This window comes from Salvelinus alpinus, chromosome 12 (genome assembly GCF_045679555.1).
Source record: "Salvelinus alpinus chromosome 12, SLU_Salpinus.1, whole genome shotgun sequence".
Lineage (NCBI taxonomy): Eukaryota > Metazoa > Chordata > Actinopteri > Salmoniformes > Salmonidae > Salvelinus > Salvelinus alpinus.
The window spans coordinates 25605163-25622685 of record NC_092097.1 but is presented as its reverse complement, the minus strand read 5'-3'; the positions used below and the strand labels follow the sequence as shown (position 1 = coordinate 25622685).

The 17523-nt window shown below is 44.5% G+C and overlaps 1 protein-coding gene across 1 annotated transcript; it reads right to left on the bottom strand.

Moving 5' to 3' along the window:
• Positions 1–60: 60 nt before the first annotated feature.
• Positions 61–5122, bottom strand: LOC139535749 (EF-hand and coiled-coil domain-containing protein 1). Its single transcript, XM_071335504.1, has 7 exons — positions 4134–5122; positions 3432–3918; positions 3207–3341; positions 2518–2724; positions 2178–2334; positions 1607–1732; positions 61–1420 (listed from the first exon to the last, which is right to left on the bottom strand). Exons 1-7 carry the CDS (start codon positions 4732–4734, stop codon positions 1106–1108), a joined length of 2028 nt encoding a protein of 675 aa, XP_071191605.1. The 5' UTR covers positions 4735–5122; the 3' UTR covers positions 61–1105.
• Positions 5123–17523: the final 12401 nt, after the last annotated feature.

Here is a 17523-nt window from a genome sequence, read left to right as displayed (position 1 = left end):
AACCACAGTAGATATGCATTTGTATAGAGAGAAAAAACACTTATAGTATAGTACTATATGCACATTTTATGAGGTTTTATTAATTCATGTATTAATTGTCCTCTACAATAACTGCAATAATTAGAATGTTACATGTTTATAAATCAGGGCTCCTGGGTCCCTCATGTGAAAAGATGTGTAATCTCAATGAGAGATTTGATAAATAATGAATAGAGTATAAAGTACTGTACCTGATGTAGAGTAAGCAGTGTATCTAATGTACAATCAGAAGACATACATACACAGTCATCATACAGTCATCACACTAGTGTGCTCCTCTACAAAGCTTTAAACTAAACTAACAAAACATGTCAAATGACACAGAAAGACAAAAACATAATACATAGCTAATCAAACTTGTCCCATTAGTATAAATATGAATATATAAATGTGCATAAATAATCATGATTGTGTCATAAGTGCCATGTTAGTAACAAACACAACAGAATAGATATACAGAGATGAAAGGCTAAATCTGCTGTGTACATATAGCAGTACACAAGACAGAAACTGTTATAGCCCCAGAGCAACAGAGATGAACCTGTAGTATCTTCCTCTCATATATACAGTCATAGCTAGGCCTACTCCTGGGGAAGTGGTATATGCCGAAGACGTTGATGTCGATTAAAGCAGGCCCCCGCACCTCTCTGATTCAGAGGGGTTGGGTTAAATGCGGAAGACACATTTCAGTTGAATACATTCCGTTGGACAACTGACTAGGTACCCCCCTTTACCTTTCCCTTTATAAGAGGACGTGGTATACAAGAGGACGTGGTATACAAGAGGATGTGGTACACAAGAGGACGTGGTATACAAGAGGACGTGGTATACAAGTGGACGGGGTATACAAGAGGATGTGGTACACAAGAGGACGTGGTACACAAGAGGAAGTGGTATACTAGAGGAAGTGGTATACAAGAGGATGTGGTACACAAGAGGACGTGGTACACAAGAGGAAGTGGTATACAAGAGGAAGTGGTATACAAGAGGAAGTGGTATACAAGAGGAAGTGGTATAGTAGCATAATCAGAAGGAGGTTTAGGAGTGTACTGTAGCTGTAGACCAGTTATGTAGTGTTCATGGAAGGGAGTTGGGGAGTTTGGTGAGAAGAGAGGGTTGTGTGTTGTCTAAACAGGAGATGCGCAAGGGGTTTGGCGGTGCTTGAGGGTCTCTGGCTTGTAGACACAGATACTCGTGCCTCTCCTCCTACCCAGCCACCTTCCCCTCCCACTCCTACCCCATCTTGCAGCAGCTCATGGGACGAAAGCTGGGCACAGAAGGCATTGACCACCTGCAGCACATGGGATGGGCTATGTCCACTCTTGCTGCAGACATCCAGAGTGTCCATCAGCATCTTCCCCAGAGACCTACGAGAGACACCCTGCCCAGAGAGGATGAGCGAGAAATGTCAGCGTGGGAAAGGCTTGACTCATACACAGGTCTTTACACACACTATACCACTAGGTGGCACTCCAGAACTAGAAAGGCTGGTATAACAAACAATCAGAATGTTCCGAGGATCTGTTTGTGTTTACTGTTCTTGCTTGTGTATACAGTATATGTGTACCTTGATGCGTAGCTGCAGTAGCAGTGTTAGTGTGTCTGTCAGTTTCTCCTCCAAAAGTGACAGACGTACTCTCTCTGTCTCCACCATCTGAACCTCCAACCTCAACCCCTCCACCTCCTCATGCCTCTGACAGCGCGCGAGAGAGAATGTTAATATTGTAAATCTCCAAAGTAAGCTTTGGCAATATATGTACATTGTTACATCATGCAAATAAAGCAAATTTAATGGAATTGAATTGAGAGAAAGAGAGAAAAAGCAGAAGTCAGTCAATGAAGAAATAATAATATACACAATAAAAAATGGATAGTGAGCTGTGCCAGACAGGCTTCCATTAGTCTGCTTGAATAGAGCTAAAACAGTATTAGTTGTATCTAAAGTACTCTCACAGACACCATCTGCTGCATACTTCAGATATGGTAAACAAGGAAATGTATCTATAACTGCCTCCCACTGGCCACTAGTTCTCTATATGTTCCAGGATCAATTCCAAGTCTTACTTTTTTTCTTTCTCTCTGGAGGGAGCTAAATAAAAATGGAATTGGCCCTAAGAACCCCTCTAGTTCTCTCTCACCTTCTCTAACTCGGTCTCCCTCTCCTCCTGATAAGTGTGACCTCTGCGGCTCCGCCCCCTGGGGATCGTGAGGAGGTCATTGCCATGGAGATTGTTCTGGTTGTCAAGGAGGAGGTTCTGGGAGAGTAGCAAGTGGTGGGCTGTTGTATTCTGACACCTGAAGAGGAGAAGAGAGTCAGCTACAGGTGTGTGTGTGTGTGTGTGTGTGTGTGTGTGTGTGTGTGTGTGTGTGTGTGTGTGTGTGTGTGTGTGTGTGTGTGTGTGTGTGTGTGTGTGTGTGTGTGTGTGTGTGTGTGTGTGTGTGTGTGTGTGTGTGTGTGTGTATGTGTCCTGCACTCACCCTTTACCACAGTTGTGCAGTCTGTTGATGAGCCTTTTCACCTCCAAAAGGCAGCACTGTCCTTCCTCCCTCTCCTCCTTCCTCCTCTCCCTCTCGTCCTCTTCCTCGTCCGAGGCAGCTCTCCCCTCCACCGCTCGCTGGAGGCAGGTGTCGTCCATGGGCTCTCGAGGCGGTGAGGCGTGGCTTCCTCTGCAGGTGCACTGTGATCTGAGAGGTCAAAGGTTAGGCACAGTATGGGTCAAATATTACTGTTTGTGCACGTTGCTGGTGAGTGTGAGTGTGTACACTACAGTAGTAAAGGTCTCTTATGTTTCGCGGTGAGAGCATTACAGCTTCACACTGTTAGCCAAGCTGTTAAACCACTGCAGATACCACTACCAGAGAGAGGAGGGGCCAATGACTTACCCCACTAATGACTACTTTACATTTCAACACAGTCATAAATGTGTCCTCAATTAATAATACTTTGCCGTTTATGTGGTTAATATACTGTATCAGCAGTATAGAGGACAGAACCTAAGCTGGATTGTTGCTATGTTGTTGCTGTTGGTGATATAGGCTACAGTGATGTGATATAGAGGTGAATATTAACCAAACATAATCCCATTTATTCAGCCCCCTATGTGGACCTCCAGGCCTAGACTTGGGGACGGGGACGGGGACGGGGACGGGGATGTTGTATAACCTACCTGTACTCTTGAATGTCTGTTTCCAGCTGTGTGACTCTGCTCTGGAGCTGAGGGACGTCCTGAGCCTGTTTCTGGATCAGTCTCACCTTCTTGAGCCCCTCTCTGAGAGCCTCCCTCGCCTCTTCTGTTCTCCGCCTGTCAATCAAACAATCAGTCAGTCAACAAACCAATCAACCAGCCATTCCATTAATCAATCAACAAACAAATCAGTCAACCAAAACCAACCTGATCTCAGCGTTCTCCTGCCGTAGACGAGACTCCACCGCCTCCAGCCTGCGAGCCTCCCCATATGCCCAGCCAAGCTCCTCCTCCAGCCGCTGGTTGAACCTGATTGCCTCCTCCAGCTGTCCGTCACGTGAGGAGCGAATCAGCTGCAGCTCCCTGAGGATAGGGTCTTTGGAGCCCCGTCTCCCTGCTACCCTCTCTTCCCCCACCCCGCACCCTCGGCCCTGGGGGTTTGGATTTGGGATCACTTCTTTTGGGGGGTTAGGTGCACCCCTCTCTCGTCCCTGGGCATTTGGAATTGGTATGTTTGAGGGTGTATGTGTGTTTGAAGTCGCTACATTGGAGTGGTGCATGGTAAGCCTGGCTGGGCCCCTCTGTCGTCGTAATGCGACTTCCAGAGCCAGGCAGCGAGCATCACTGCCCTGTAGAGCAGAGCGCAGGTCCTCAACCAGCTCCCTCAGAGCCACACACTCCGTTTCTGTCTGGCCTAGAGGTGGGAGAGATGAGGATTGTTCATTAGGAATGGTGTTAGTATCCTCAATTGGAGATAACGCATGAGGAATCCTTCCTAATGAGTGAGCTCAGCAGACAGTGTAGCAATTGAGGGGTGAGGGCAGCTGGAGCACAGCAGAGTTTGAACCTGCAACCATAACAGTTCAGACATTTTAGAGTCCAGTTCATATGCTATAGCCAATTGCTTACCTGTTTTATGATGTAGTTCTGATGAACCCGTTTCACGGTTGTGCGCCTTGGGCACGGGCCTCCTCCCGGTTTGTTCTCTTGTGAGGTCGAAACTGACACATTTCCTTCGCCTGACCCGCGGCCACCGAAGCCGGATCTCGCGCTCAATGTGCTCTGTCTCCTCTGTAACTGGGAGGCGCATGACCCCAGGTCCAGTTCCATCGCGCTCTCGGACGCGGAAATAACCGCATAGCCGCGAATGGAAGTCCCTAAAGGCCAGCTCGCGAGGGAGCCCCGAGCAAATACCTTGACCCTCCTCATCATCATCTCCCTCCTCTCCATCTCTTGTCTCACTTTCTTCTCCGGTAAGCCCCAGCACTGAGCAAAGCACAGTGAAGTCCTCTGCCGAGACCACGTCGTCTTGTTTGGGGTAAACCAAGTGGTGAAACACCTCCTGGAGGTACTGGTCAATCCCCGTGGCCAGGACCACTATTTCGTTCTCCACGCCGGGGTCGGGGCAGTGATGGTGGGCCAGAGCGCTCCGCAGCCACTCGCTCTGCCGCGCAGCCCTTGGAGAGGACTGGAAAGATGGCGTCGCTACTGTACCTCTTGAGCTCTTCATGGTGGAGGCGAGGTGTTTTGCCACCTAATTATATGATAAAATAATTCCCTACCCAACACCAATAAAACATGTCCCGGGGCGCGAGGAGAGAACCTGTTCATCCAAGTTGTAATACAGTGCTTTCCCAGTTCATTCACTTAGAGCGAGAGATCCCAAACTTTCCACTAAAACGCAGGTATATATCTAATATGATTAAAATACACCATCGAACTCACGTAGGCCGTATAATGCTCTAACGTTTCGTCGTATATTAGATATTTTGCATCCAAGTCGTGTCTTCACATTGCGTGAAGACTTCTATCACCCTCAACAGCAAAGTGTGTGTGTTGTGTTGTGCGCGCCAGGACTCGGGTGGTGAAATCCTTCAAGACACAATTAGGCTCCACCCGCGCAGAGCTAACTGTGTGTGTATACTGTATGTGTGTCTGTGTGTGTGCGCATTGGCGTCATGCACCCGGCAATTTGAGGGGGCACAAAGTAGGTGTGGGTGGCTGGGGGGGGTACCCCCTTCCTTAAAGTTGCGATTTTTTCTTTTTTCAAATACCTGAAACAGCTTTTTCCTGCAATTAGAGCTATACTCATTATGCTTAATTCTATGAAAACAAATATATATATATATATATATATATATATATATATGAGTAGGTGTGTCCAATATACACTGCTCAAAAAAATTAAGGGAACACTAAAATAACATCCTAGATCTGAATGAATGAAATATTCTTATTAAATATTTTTTTCTTTACATAGTTGAATGTGCTGACAACAAAATCACACAAAAAGTATCAATGGAAATCAAATTTATCAACCCATGGAGGTCTGGATTTGGAGTCACACTCAAAATTAAAGTGGAAAACCACACTACAGGCTGATCCAACTTTGATGTAATGTCCTTAAAACAAGTCAAAATGAGGCTCAGTAGTGTGTGTGGCCTCCACGTGCCTGTATGACCTCCCTACAACGCCTGGGCATGCTCCTGATGAGGTGGCGGATGGTCTACTGAGGGATCTCCTCCCAGACCTGGACTAAAGCATCCGCCAACTCCTGCACAGTCTGTGGTGCAACGTGGCGTTGGTGGATGGAGCGAGACATGATGTCCCAGATGTGCTCAATTGGATTCAGGTCTGGGGAACGGACGGGCCAGTCCATAGCATCAATGCCTTCCTCTTGCAGGAACTGCTGACACACTCCAGCCACATGAGGTCTAGCATTGTCTTACATTAGGAGGAACCCAGGGCCAACCGCACCAGCATATGGTCTCACAAGGGGTCTGAGGATCTCATCTCGGTACCTAATGGCAGTCAGGCTACCTCTGGCGAGCACAGAGGTAGCTGTGCGGCCCCCCAAAGAAATGCCACCCCACACCATGAGACTGACCCACCGCCAAACCGGTCATGCTGGAGGATGTTCTCCACGGCGTCTCCAGACTCTGTCACTTCTGTCACATGTGCTCAGTGTGAACCTGCTTTCATCTGTGAAGAGCACAGGGCGCCAGTGGCGAATTTGCCAATCTTGGTGTTCTCTGGCAAATGCCAAACGTCCTGCACGGTGTTGGGCTGTAAGCACAACCCCCACCTGTGGACGTCGGGCCCTCATACCACCCTCATGGAGTCTGTTTCTGACCGTTTGAGCAGACACATGCACATTTGTGGCCTGCTGGAGGTCATTTTGCAGTGCTCTGGCAGTGCTCCTCCTGCTCCTCCTTGCACAAAGGTGGAGGTAGCGGTCCTGCTGCTGGGTTGTTGCCCTCCTACGGCCTCCTCCACGTCTCCTGATGTACTGGCCTGTCTCCTGGTAGCGCCTCCATGCTCTGGACACTACGCTGACAGACACAGCAAACCTTCTTGCCACAGCTCGCATTGATGTGCCATCCTGGATGAGCTGCACTACCTGAGCCACTTGTGTGGGTTGTAGACTCCGTCTCATGCTACCACTAGAGTGAAAGCACCGCCACCATTCAAAAGTGACCAAAACATCAGCCAGGAAGCATAGGAACTGAAAAGTGGTCTGTGGTCACCACCTGCAGAACCACTCCTTTATTGGGAGTGTCTTGCTAATTGCCTATAATTTCCACCTGTTGTCTATTCCATTTGCACAACAGCATGTGAAATTTATTGTCAATCAGTGTTGCTTCCTAAGTGGACAGTTTGATTTCACAGAAGTGTGATTGACTTGGAGTTACATTGTATTGTTTAAGTGTTCCCTTTATTTTTTTGAGCAGTGTATATATATATATATTATATATATATATTATTAGCACCAGTCAACATACCAGTCAACACTGGTACATATAATATATGTATTATATATATATATATATATATATATATATATTATTAGTACCAGTCAACATTTTGGACACACCTACTCATTCAAGGATTTTTCATTATTTTACTATTTTCTACGTTGTAGAATATTAGTGAAGACATCAAAACTATAACACATATGGACTTTTTCCAAATAGGGCTATCTTCTCTATACTACCCCTGCCTTGTCACAACACAACTGATTGGCTCAAACGAATTAAGAAGGAAAGAAATTCCACAAATTAACTTTTAACGAGGCACATTGAAATGCATTCTAGGTGACCTACTGTACTCATGAAGCTGGTTGAGAGAACGCCAAGAGTGTGCAAAGCTGTCATCAAGGCAAAGGGTGGCTACTTTGAAGAATCACAAATATACCCTTTATTTTGATTTATTTAACACTTTTTTGGTTACTACATGATTCCATATGTGTTATTTCATAGTTTTGATGTCTTCACTATTATTCTACAATGTAGAAAATAGTAAAAATAAAGAAAGCCCTTGAATGAGTAGGTGTGTCCAAACTTTTGACTGGTACTGTATATGTATATTTTTCTGCATATCTAAATATACCTCTTGAGTTGTCTGTATCCTCCTGACTGATGGTTCTTATTATCAGTTTTTTCCAACTGCTTACACACAAAACCTTTTCATGTCACACGATTTTTGAAACCTCTCACTCAAAGTGCAAAACTACACACCAAATATCCAAAACCATAAGCTATTTCTCAGCCTTTGACTCAGTTGTCAATTGCATAAAACACGTTTTTCAAAACACTACACACAATTCTCTACCTAAAACACAAAAATCTAACAGGAAGTGACTTGCTTTCCTTTTCCAAACACAACCAATCAAAATCCTACACTTATTCACCTGGTCACACACACACTCCTCACATGTGCAAACACTAATAGCTTAACTGATCACTAACCAATCACTGCTTTACTGTAGTATAGGCCTATAAATAGGTCAAAGGTCAGATTACCTGTTTTGAACAATGGATGCCAACAATGGACAGAGAGCAAGAGGAGTAGGAGGGAGAGGAAGAGGAAGAAGAGGACGAGGGCAAAGAAGAGAAGGAAGGAGAGCCATCTCTGATGAGATTAGGGCAACACTTGTTGATCATGTGATCAACCACGGTTTGACCATGAGAGAGGCTGGACTGAGAGTCCAGCCCAACTTGAGTCGATTTACAGTGGCGTCCATAATTCGAACCTTCAGAAATGAGAACAGGTATGCAACTATCTAATGACTATTTTAGCATTACAGTAATGTACTGTAAAATACGTATGACTGCATAGTATTGCATAAACATTTGTAACTCTAAGTCATCCATTTACTGCACTGCATTGAATGAATGAGGTTGGTTATCATGCTGTACTACATTTTTTCCTATGCTGAACACACTCTGTTTGATTTCTGTACAGAGTGGAAAGGCAAAGACATCATGGAGGACGAGGACGCTTGTTTACAGATGTACAAGAGACTGCAATTATAAATATGGTTTTGGCCAACAATGCAATTAGGATTCGAGAGATAAGAGAGCATATCTTGAATAATGACACCATATTTAACAACATCAATGCTGTAAGCCTGTCGACCATACAACGCATCCTCCAACGGCACCGAGTGACGATGAAACAACTTTACAAGGTGCCATTTGAGAGAAACTCTGACAGAGTCAAGAATATGCGACATGACTTTGTAGAGGTATGTATGCAACACTACTTCCAGTACTTCAGACATACCATATTTACTCATCTGTATATCCTTTTTGTCTGTTACAGAGAGTATTGGAGCTGGATGCCCATGTAATCGCCATGAATTTATTTATGTGGATGAGGTTGGCTTCAACCTCACCAAAACCAGGCGCCGCGGAAGAAATGTAATAGGACAGAGGGCAATTACCAATGTCCCTGGACAGCGCGGGGGTAATATAACTATGTGTGCTGCCATCACTCAAAACGGGGTCCTCCATCACAATGCCACACAATGCCACACAATGTACAACACCGGCCATATGCTCACTTGTCTGGATACAATTTACACAGTGCTTGTCCCTGATCCAGATCAGGAGCCTGCTAGATTTGTGGTTTTATGGGACAATGTTAGTTTTCACCAGGCTGTTCTGGTCCAAAACTGGTTTGCCACCCATCCACAATTTGTAGTTTTGTACCTACCCCCATATTCACCTTTTCTAAATCCCATAGAGGAATTCTTCTCAGCCTGGCGCTGGAAAGTGTATGATCGCCAACCCTATGCCCGCATGCCGCTTCTCCAGGCAATGGAGGACGCATGTGGGGACATAGAGGTTGCCTCTGTCCAACGTTGGATACGCCATGCTAGGAGATACTTCCCTCGATGTTTGGCAAGAGAAAACGTATCTTGTGATGTGGACGAAGTATTGTGGCCAGACCCAGGCCGGAGAAGAGATGAAGCGTAGCTTAGGGGTGACTGCCCCCCCCCCCCACACCAATTCCTGGACTGCCCCCCCCCCCCCCCCGGGACCCCACACACACAATTGTATTCTTTACAGTATTCTAAAGATTATACTTTTGGTTTACATATGTTTATGGTTTTGTTGTATGGTACTGTATACAACAGTAATGTTTGGCCTAATAAATATTTTCTGTTTCTACATTGCATTGGTGTTTACAGTGTACTTGTTACCCCTCTCAGCAGATTACTTTCACTGTAGAACATTGTATTGAAATGTAGATATAAGCCTATGAAAGACCAAAGAGCTTTAGATTTAGAACAACAGTGTTTACATGGTATATCCAAAAATGTACTATTATGAAAGCAGTGTTTGCCATTTGATGCAAATGCTTCATTCTGACATGTGTTTATGGCATTTTGAATGCAGTGTTACATTTTGAAGGAGATGTGAGGCATTTTGCATTTTGTGTGTGCAGTTTTGGGAATTGTGTGTAGAGTTTTGAAAAAAGGAGACGTGTGTAAAACGTGTGTAAGCAGTTGGAAAAAACTGTAAATCAATTAAATGTGCTTCCCTGCATCTCTGCTAAAATCTTGGTAAAAGCTCCTTAGTAGCTACTTATGAGGTTGGGAGATTGGGAACCTATCTGGGCTGGCTAAAGCCAACTTCATAAAATTGCGAGGTGGCTAGTAGTATTACAGAGAAACAACAAAAACATTTTTAAACAGGACAAGTCCGAGGGGGCACAAGCCCCTGTGCCCCCTATGGGCATGGTGTGTGTGTGTGCGTGTGTGTATTGGATAACAGACCTGGATCTCAGTGTCCTGTTCGCTAAATGTGTGACACACAGAGATGGTGTCCCTCCATTCAAAGAAAGAGAATAGAGCTAATTGAGTCATGAGGTTTTCTGTTTCAGTGCTACAACCTGTGTATTAGTCACAGGGTGCGACAATCTGACAGGACACCTGATAACCAAACACATCAGAGAGACACATGCCAACACTCACTGTCACCCAATCAACACACATATACACACAGAGACACACACACTTTCAGCTAAACTTAACACGTTCTTTCAGCTAAACTTAACACGTTCTTTCAGCTAAACTTAACACGTTCTTTCAGCTAAACTTAACACGTTCTTTCAGCTAAACGTAAGACACACATTCTCCCACTTCCAGTGAATCCCAGAGGACACAAGCACCTCTGAGCGGAAATACCTTTCCTCACCCTCATGTCTACTCATCACATACCTGACAGCTACAACATGCATGTGCATGAGTGCACACACACACACACACACTCACTCACACACACAACCTACTCTAATTTCAGCCTTAATGTGTTTGCTGTAACATACCACCAATGGAATGAACCTTACCAGGAAAAAATTCCCTATAGTGCTAGGGTCATAAGATAAGAGAGAGGCACACCTTACACACACACGAACACACCGGCTGTAACTAATATAAAAGTCTGTGAGAGGTGAGTCACTTGGCTGCGGTAAAGGCATTCATTGTTCCTTGACTCAGCGACACTTTTGTCTTTACTTCTAAAAGTATGCCTGTGGAGTTCCTTTTCTACAGCTCAATTTCAGTTTCAGATTCAATGTGACGTTAGACACGCTTTGATCAAATGTTTATATTTTTATGCTTTGTAAAGGAAGCTGAAGTTGAATATGGGTTTATTAAGAGTCTGGAATCAGTTATAGCAAATCCATCCTGTTTATATTTTTATAGGAATTAGCCTAGTGGTTAAGCGCATTGGGCCAGTAAACTAAAAGGTTACTGGTTCAAATCCCTGAGCCAACTAGGTGAACAATCTGTTGATGTGCCCTTGAACAAGGTACTTGACCCTAATTGGATAAGAGTGTCTGCTAAATGACTGAAATATGGAGTTGTTTCTGTTTTGTGACCTCCCTCCAGTGATCAGGACATCTGTCCGTCTGCCTGGCCTGTTTACTGTAGTGTTGTTTACTGTTGTGTCTGGCAGGCCATCTAGTGGGTGATGTCAGAAGTCTGGTCCGGGCTACTGTGGCCTACATCTACAGTATTACATCCCCTGATAATCACAGACACTCTGCTATCTGGCATCTCAGAGAGAGGAACACACACACACACACACACACACACACACACACACACACACACACACACACACACACACACACACACACACACACACACACACACACACACACACACACACACACACACACACACACACACACACACACACACACACACCAACTCAAGCACACACTCACACGAAGACAAGATCAACGGATGACCTATTTTATATGGACAAGTGAAGACATGCAGTGGCTCCATATACCTTTCTCTGTCTAACTCCATCTCTCAGTCTCTCTGTCTCTCTCTTTACCTGGATGTGGGGGGTTTACTGAACTGGACATTCATCAGAGCAATTCCTTTAATCTCTGACAGTCTGACTGAGAGCTAAGTGAGATCACAGATCTGTAAGTAAAATCACCATTGGATCCAATGGCAGCTAATATGGTTAATCATGGTTAATCAGTTTGTGACTTAGTTCGGTAGAATTACAGTGCAATGCATGTCCCATCATGAATGATTCTCTCAAGGGGTAATGAGGTGAGAGTTGTCCGAAAGAAAGAAAGAAAGAAAGAAAGAAAGAAAGAAAGAAAGAAAGAAAGAAAGAAAAAAAAAGGGGTAAAGAAAAAAAAGAAAAAAAAGAAAAAAATAAAGGGGTAAAGAAAAGAAGAAAGAAAAAAAGAACGAGGCAAGTGGAAAAAAGAGAGAGTGAAGAAGGAAGGAGGTGTCCCATAGTGCTAGCGAGGGAGATTCAGCCAGTAAATCCCAGCCTCAGGGCTCATTCTGAGAAGATAATCACATTACTGTACAGGGATGGGCTACAGTTCAGATCACAGACACTCCCCCACACACACTCCCGAATGCATGTACACAAACAAACAAACAAACACACGTACACACACACGTACAAACACACACACCATGCCCACCCACAGGGAAAGGCAAACCCCCTTCAGCCTGTTAACCCTTACCTGTCAGAGAGAAGCTGGGGGGTTTAAACCTGGTGACTCCCAGCTGTCACTCATACTGTACCAGACCAGTGGTCCCCAAAAAATTCTAGCCCCTCCCCTTAGCCCCCACCCCATCACTGTTGGTAGACATGAAAGGATCCCCCAGCCTGGACACATGCACACACACACAGGTCTCTCCCCCTGCAGAACCCAGAGCCTGGAGGCAAATTTGTAGCTGATGTGTTGCTGGGGAAGCACATCTTTGTCCAACCCAGTGGAGAGTAACAGTCCATTCAGGCCTGCAGTGGCTCTAAGCCCTCACCACACAGCTGCTGTCTGTTTAAGGTGAAAAGGCCTGGGCTGCAAATGAAAGGACGGAAGACAAACGAAGAGGTAATAATGGAGGAAGGGGTGGAGGAGAGGGAGTAGAAGAAGGGGGGCATGGGGATGGAGAAGAGATGGGGAAAGAAGAACGGAGCAGTGTGTGTGTGTGTGTGTGTGTGTGTGTGTGTGTGTGTGTGTGTGTGTGTGTGTGTGTGTGTGTGTGTGTGTGTGTGTGTGTGTGTGTGTGTGTGTGTGTGTGTGTGTGTGTGTGAAGAGCAGAAGATGGAGGCTGTAGGGAGATGTGGCCTGAGGTTCACCTTTAAGGGGTGGAGTTAGGGTAAGGGTTAACAGTATAGAGCTCGCTAGCTGCTAGTCCTAAAAAATGGAAATGAGTTAGCCATGGCTCGTTGGTCAAAGCCTGCGGGGAAATAAATGTGTTTTTTTTATATGGTTTTTGGAAAAACGCCCAAAATAAGGTCTGAGGTTAACACAGGCTTAGGGAATCTTATAAAAGTTTTGTTCTATGAGATAATATCAGTCAGTTAACATGACCTTTATGAATTATGAAGCCTTCATGTGCTTTATGTGCTTGTTTTGATGTCATAAATGCTTCAAAATTCGCTGATGAAGATTACCTCATAAATTAGAACAAAATGTACTGTATAAGATCTCCTAAACCTGTGTATACCACTAAACTTATTTTCGGCGTTTATCAAAAAACCCTCCAAAAACCCCATTCATTTCTCCATAGGCTTTGAACACCAAGCCATGGCGAAGTTAGCCTCCGTTAGTGCTTACAAAAAGACGTCATTACTATTGCTGTCTATTAATGGGGTTTGAGTTAAGTCTTTGTGTCCACTACCATATGGCCCACTGAGTTCAACAATAGTTCAAGATATGCACAAACACTCACGTGGTCACTCACCCAGACCTCACACACACACACACACACACACACACACACACACACACACACACACACACACACACACACACACACACACACACACACACACACACACACACACACACACACACACACACACACACACACACACACACACACACACACACACACACACAATCGCAGACTCCCTCATCCACCGACCACATGCTTATTATTTGAAGTTGTTACAATGACCCTATAGCTGCCCTCCCACTCCCCTCTCTCTCCCTCCCTCAGTCAGAGCCCCTATATCTGTGCACTGACCCAAACCTGGGAGAGTGCCAATGCCCAAATACACACACACATCCCAACACACATCGTAATACACACACTCACTCCAAGACACCGACCGCATTCTGATGCCCTCCGTGTTTCAGCAAACTGTGTCATGTCAAGGTCGGAGATTCTTACACAGTGTGTTGAGGGTGTGTGTGAGAGGGAACTTGTTGATTGTGTCCCTTCTGCCTTAAAGACACACTCCGGAACTTTAGCGACTACTAAGTATTTTTCAAAACTCCCACTGTGGACTGGGTGTGTCAATGGGTTGTTCATACATGCATAATCTACAGTATGAGCAGAATTATTGTCTTACCTAAAACCTAAATTTTAAAGCAACTGTTTTTCTGGAAGCGGTCCAATGCCATTTTCCCTACATTTTCCCACAAGGGCCAGCCCCCTAGCAATTCGAGTTCAACCAATGATCTTCAGCCCCTCACCATTTGAGTGACAGCTAGCAAGAGGCACATGACGCACAGACAGCAGAGAGCGAGAACAATAACAATGACGTGGTGCTGAAATCTTGATATAATGTATGTGATGTAGTACCAATTTTCAGGGACCACTTTTGGCTCGTGAGTGATACTTTCAGAACTACAAGCTAAAAAGTATACAAAGTACCGGAGAATGTCTTTAACTTGCTTCCTTTCCTTGTCCATCTAGATCACTGATCCTGTATTGGGACTCTCTCCTATAGGAGCGGCCTTAAATCAGCACATACGGCATGCGAGAGACATGAGACTGGGACTGAACTGAATGAAGCTCATAAATGTCATTACACTTAAATCACTGAAACCATCAAGAAAACAAAGGGGAGGGGGGTAAGAGGGGAGGGGGGGTAGAGGGGGGTAAGAAAGGGAAAGAGAGGGAGATGGAGGTTAAGCAGTGCATGTTGGGTTGGAGCCCTTCTGAAGCAGAGTGTGTGGGTGAGGTGGGATCCCCATTCTGGCAGGTTCAGGATAGATAGGAGAAAAATAAAAGAGACAGACAGGAGACAGAAGGAAAAGGAGGAAGAAGTTAGTTCAAGTTGAAATGGCAGAGTGTGTTAAAGAAGAGTAAAAAAGAGAGTTGGAGAGAGAAAGAGAGAGAGAGCATGGGCTATCCATGGGGTAAGAGGGGGGGCACAGGACATAAAGGCATACAGAGGAACTAGTGAAAAGGGGTCCCTATAAAAGTCCAGAGCTCTGTAAGGTCCAGATGGCCAACATAGCTTGGCAGATGCTTTGTATAACATTAGCATGCCTTGATACACAATAGGACAGCCTTATAACATGTTTACAGACACGATGTTTGTTTTGAAGTGTTGTATTGTGTAAAAGACTTGTTGATTAGCTATGCATTAGACATATATTTGTCTGCATTGTCATACCCAGCTCAGATATGATTGTACGTGAAATTGCATGCTAATCTTGTGTGAAACCACTGTAGTTAGTTTGTCTTTACCCTGTAAACCTGGATAGTTCAGTCTGGTGACCTATTAGCAGTGGCTACAGTGGCTTAAAACAATGTCCCAACATTCTAATAAGCCACTTCCTTTAGAAACCTTACAAGCAGGGGTTTCATGCACCACCAAAACTTGAGGGGCCACAAAGTATGTGAGGATGGCTGGGCAACTAGCTCTCACAGTCTCATGTCAGAATTAGACGTTCATCCATGTTTCTCAAACATCACATTTTAAAGTTGTTGCAAACGTCAAATTTTGAAGTGTTTAAGGTTAAGTTTATGCATTAACTCTGAAATCTTAAGGTTAGGCATTAACTCTGAATGGTTACGGTAAGGGTTAAGGTTTGGTACAGGGTTAAAACAAAATCTCAAAAACTGGATTTGAACTTGCAACCTTTGGTTTCAGAGGCAGAGGCAGAGGCAGATCCCCATCCACGTCCACAATGCCCTAGTAAAACCGAAACCTACTTGAAGGTAACAGCGTTCACTGTTGCCCCTTGTGCCCGGTTTCCACGTCATCTCCCAACGTCCTCAGACATGGATGGACGTCGAATACTCACTTGTATCACGGGTGACCTGGCTGGGCTGGGGGGATGGTCTGGAGGGGTGCTACTGTAAATATGTGTAAAAAAAGCTACAAGATATATTCTAGATATAGGACAGAGACACTTCAAAACCTTATGATACGTTTTTTGACTGTGCTTTTTGACATTTATGAATGTGTTATTCAATGTGTTTCTATGGCGTGTAGAAGTAAAGGCCAAATTCAATATTTTATCAAATATTTTTTTTATATACAGTACCAGTCAAAAGTTTGGACACACCTACTCATTCAAGGGTTTTTCATTATTTTTACTATTTTCTACATTGTAGAATAATAGTGAAGACATCAAAACTATAACACATATGGAATCATGTAGTAACCAAAAAAGTGTGAGATTCTTCAAAGTAGCCACCCTTTGCCTTGATGACAGCTTTGCACACTCTTGGCATTCTCTCAACCAGCTTCTTGAGGTAGTCATCTGGAATGCATTTCAATTAACAGGTGTGCCTTGTTCAAAGATAATATGTGGAATTTCTTTCCTTCTTAATGCGTTTGAGCCTATCAGTTGTGTTGTGACAAGGTAGGGGTAGTATACAGAAGATAGCCCTATTTGGTAAAAGACCAAGTCCATATTATGGCAAGAACAGATCAAATAAGCAAAGAGAAACGACAGTCCATCATTACTTTCAGACATGAAGGTCAGTCAATGCGGAAAATGCCAAAAACTTTGAAAGTTTCTTCAAGTGCAGTCACAAAAACCATTAAGCGTTATGATGAAACTGGCTCTCATGAGGACCGCCACAGGAAAGGAAGACCCAGAGTTACCTTTGCTGCAGAGGAAAAGTTCATTAGAGTTACCAGCCTCAGAAATTTGCAGCCCAAATAAATGGTTCACAAAGTTCAAGTAACAGACACATCTCAACATTAACTGGTCAGAGGAGACTGCGTGAATCAGGCATTCATAGTCGCATTGCTGCAAAGAAACCACTACTAAAGGACACCAATAAGAAAAGACTTGCTTGGGCAAAGAAACATGAGCAATGGACATTAGACTGGTGGCAATCTGTCCTTTGGTTTGACGAGTCCAAATTTGAGATTTTTTGATACCGTGTCTTAGTGAGATGCAGAGTAGGTGAACGGATTATCTCCGTGAAGTTCCCACGTGAAGCATGGAGGAGGAGGTGCTTTGCTGGTGACACTCTCTGATTTATTTAGAATTCAAGGCACACTTAACCAGTATGGCTACCACAGAATTCTGCAGCGATACGCCATCCAATCTGGTTTGCGCTTAGTGGGACTATCATTTGTTTTTCAACAGGACAATGACCCAACACACCTCCAGGCTGTGTAAGGGTTATTTGACCAAGGAGGAGATTGATGGAGTGCTGCATCAGTTGACCTGGCCTCCACAATCACCCGACCTCAACCCAATCGAGATGGTTTGAGATGAGTTGGACCGCAGAGTGAAGGAAAAGCAGACAACAAGTGCTCAG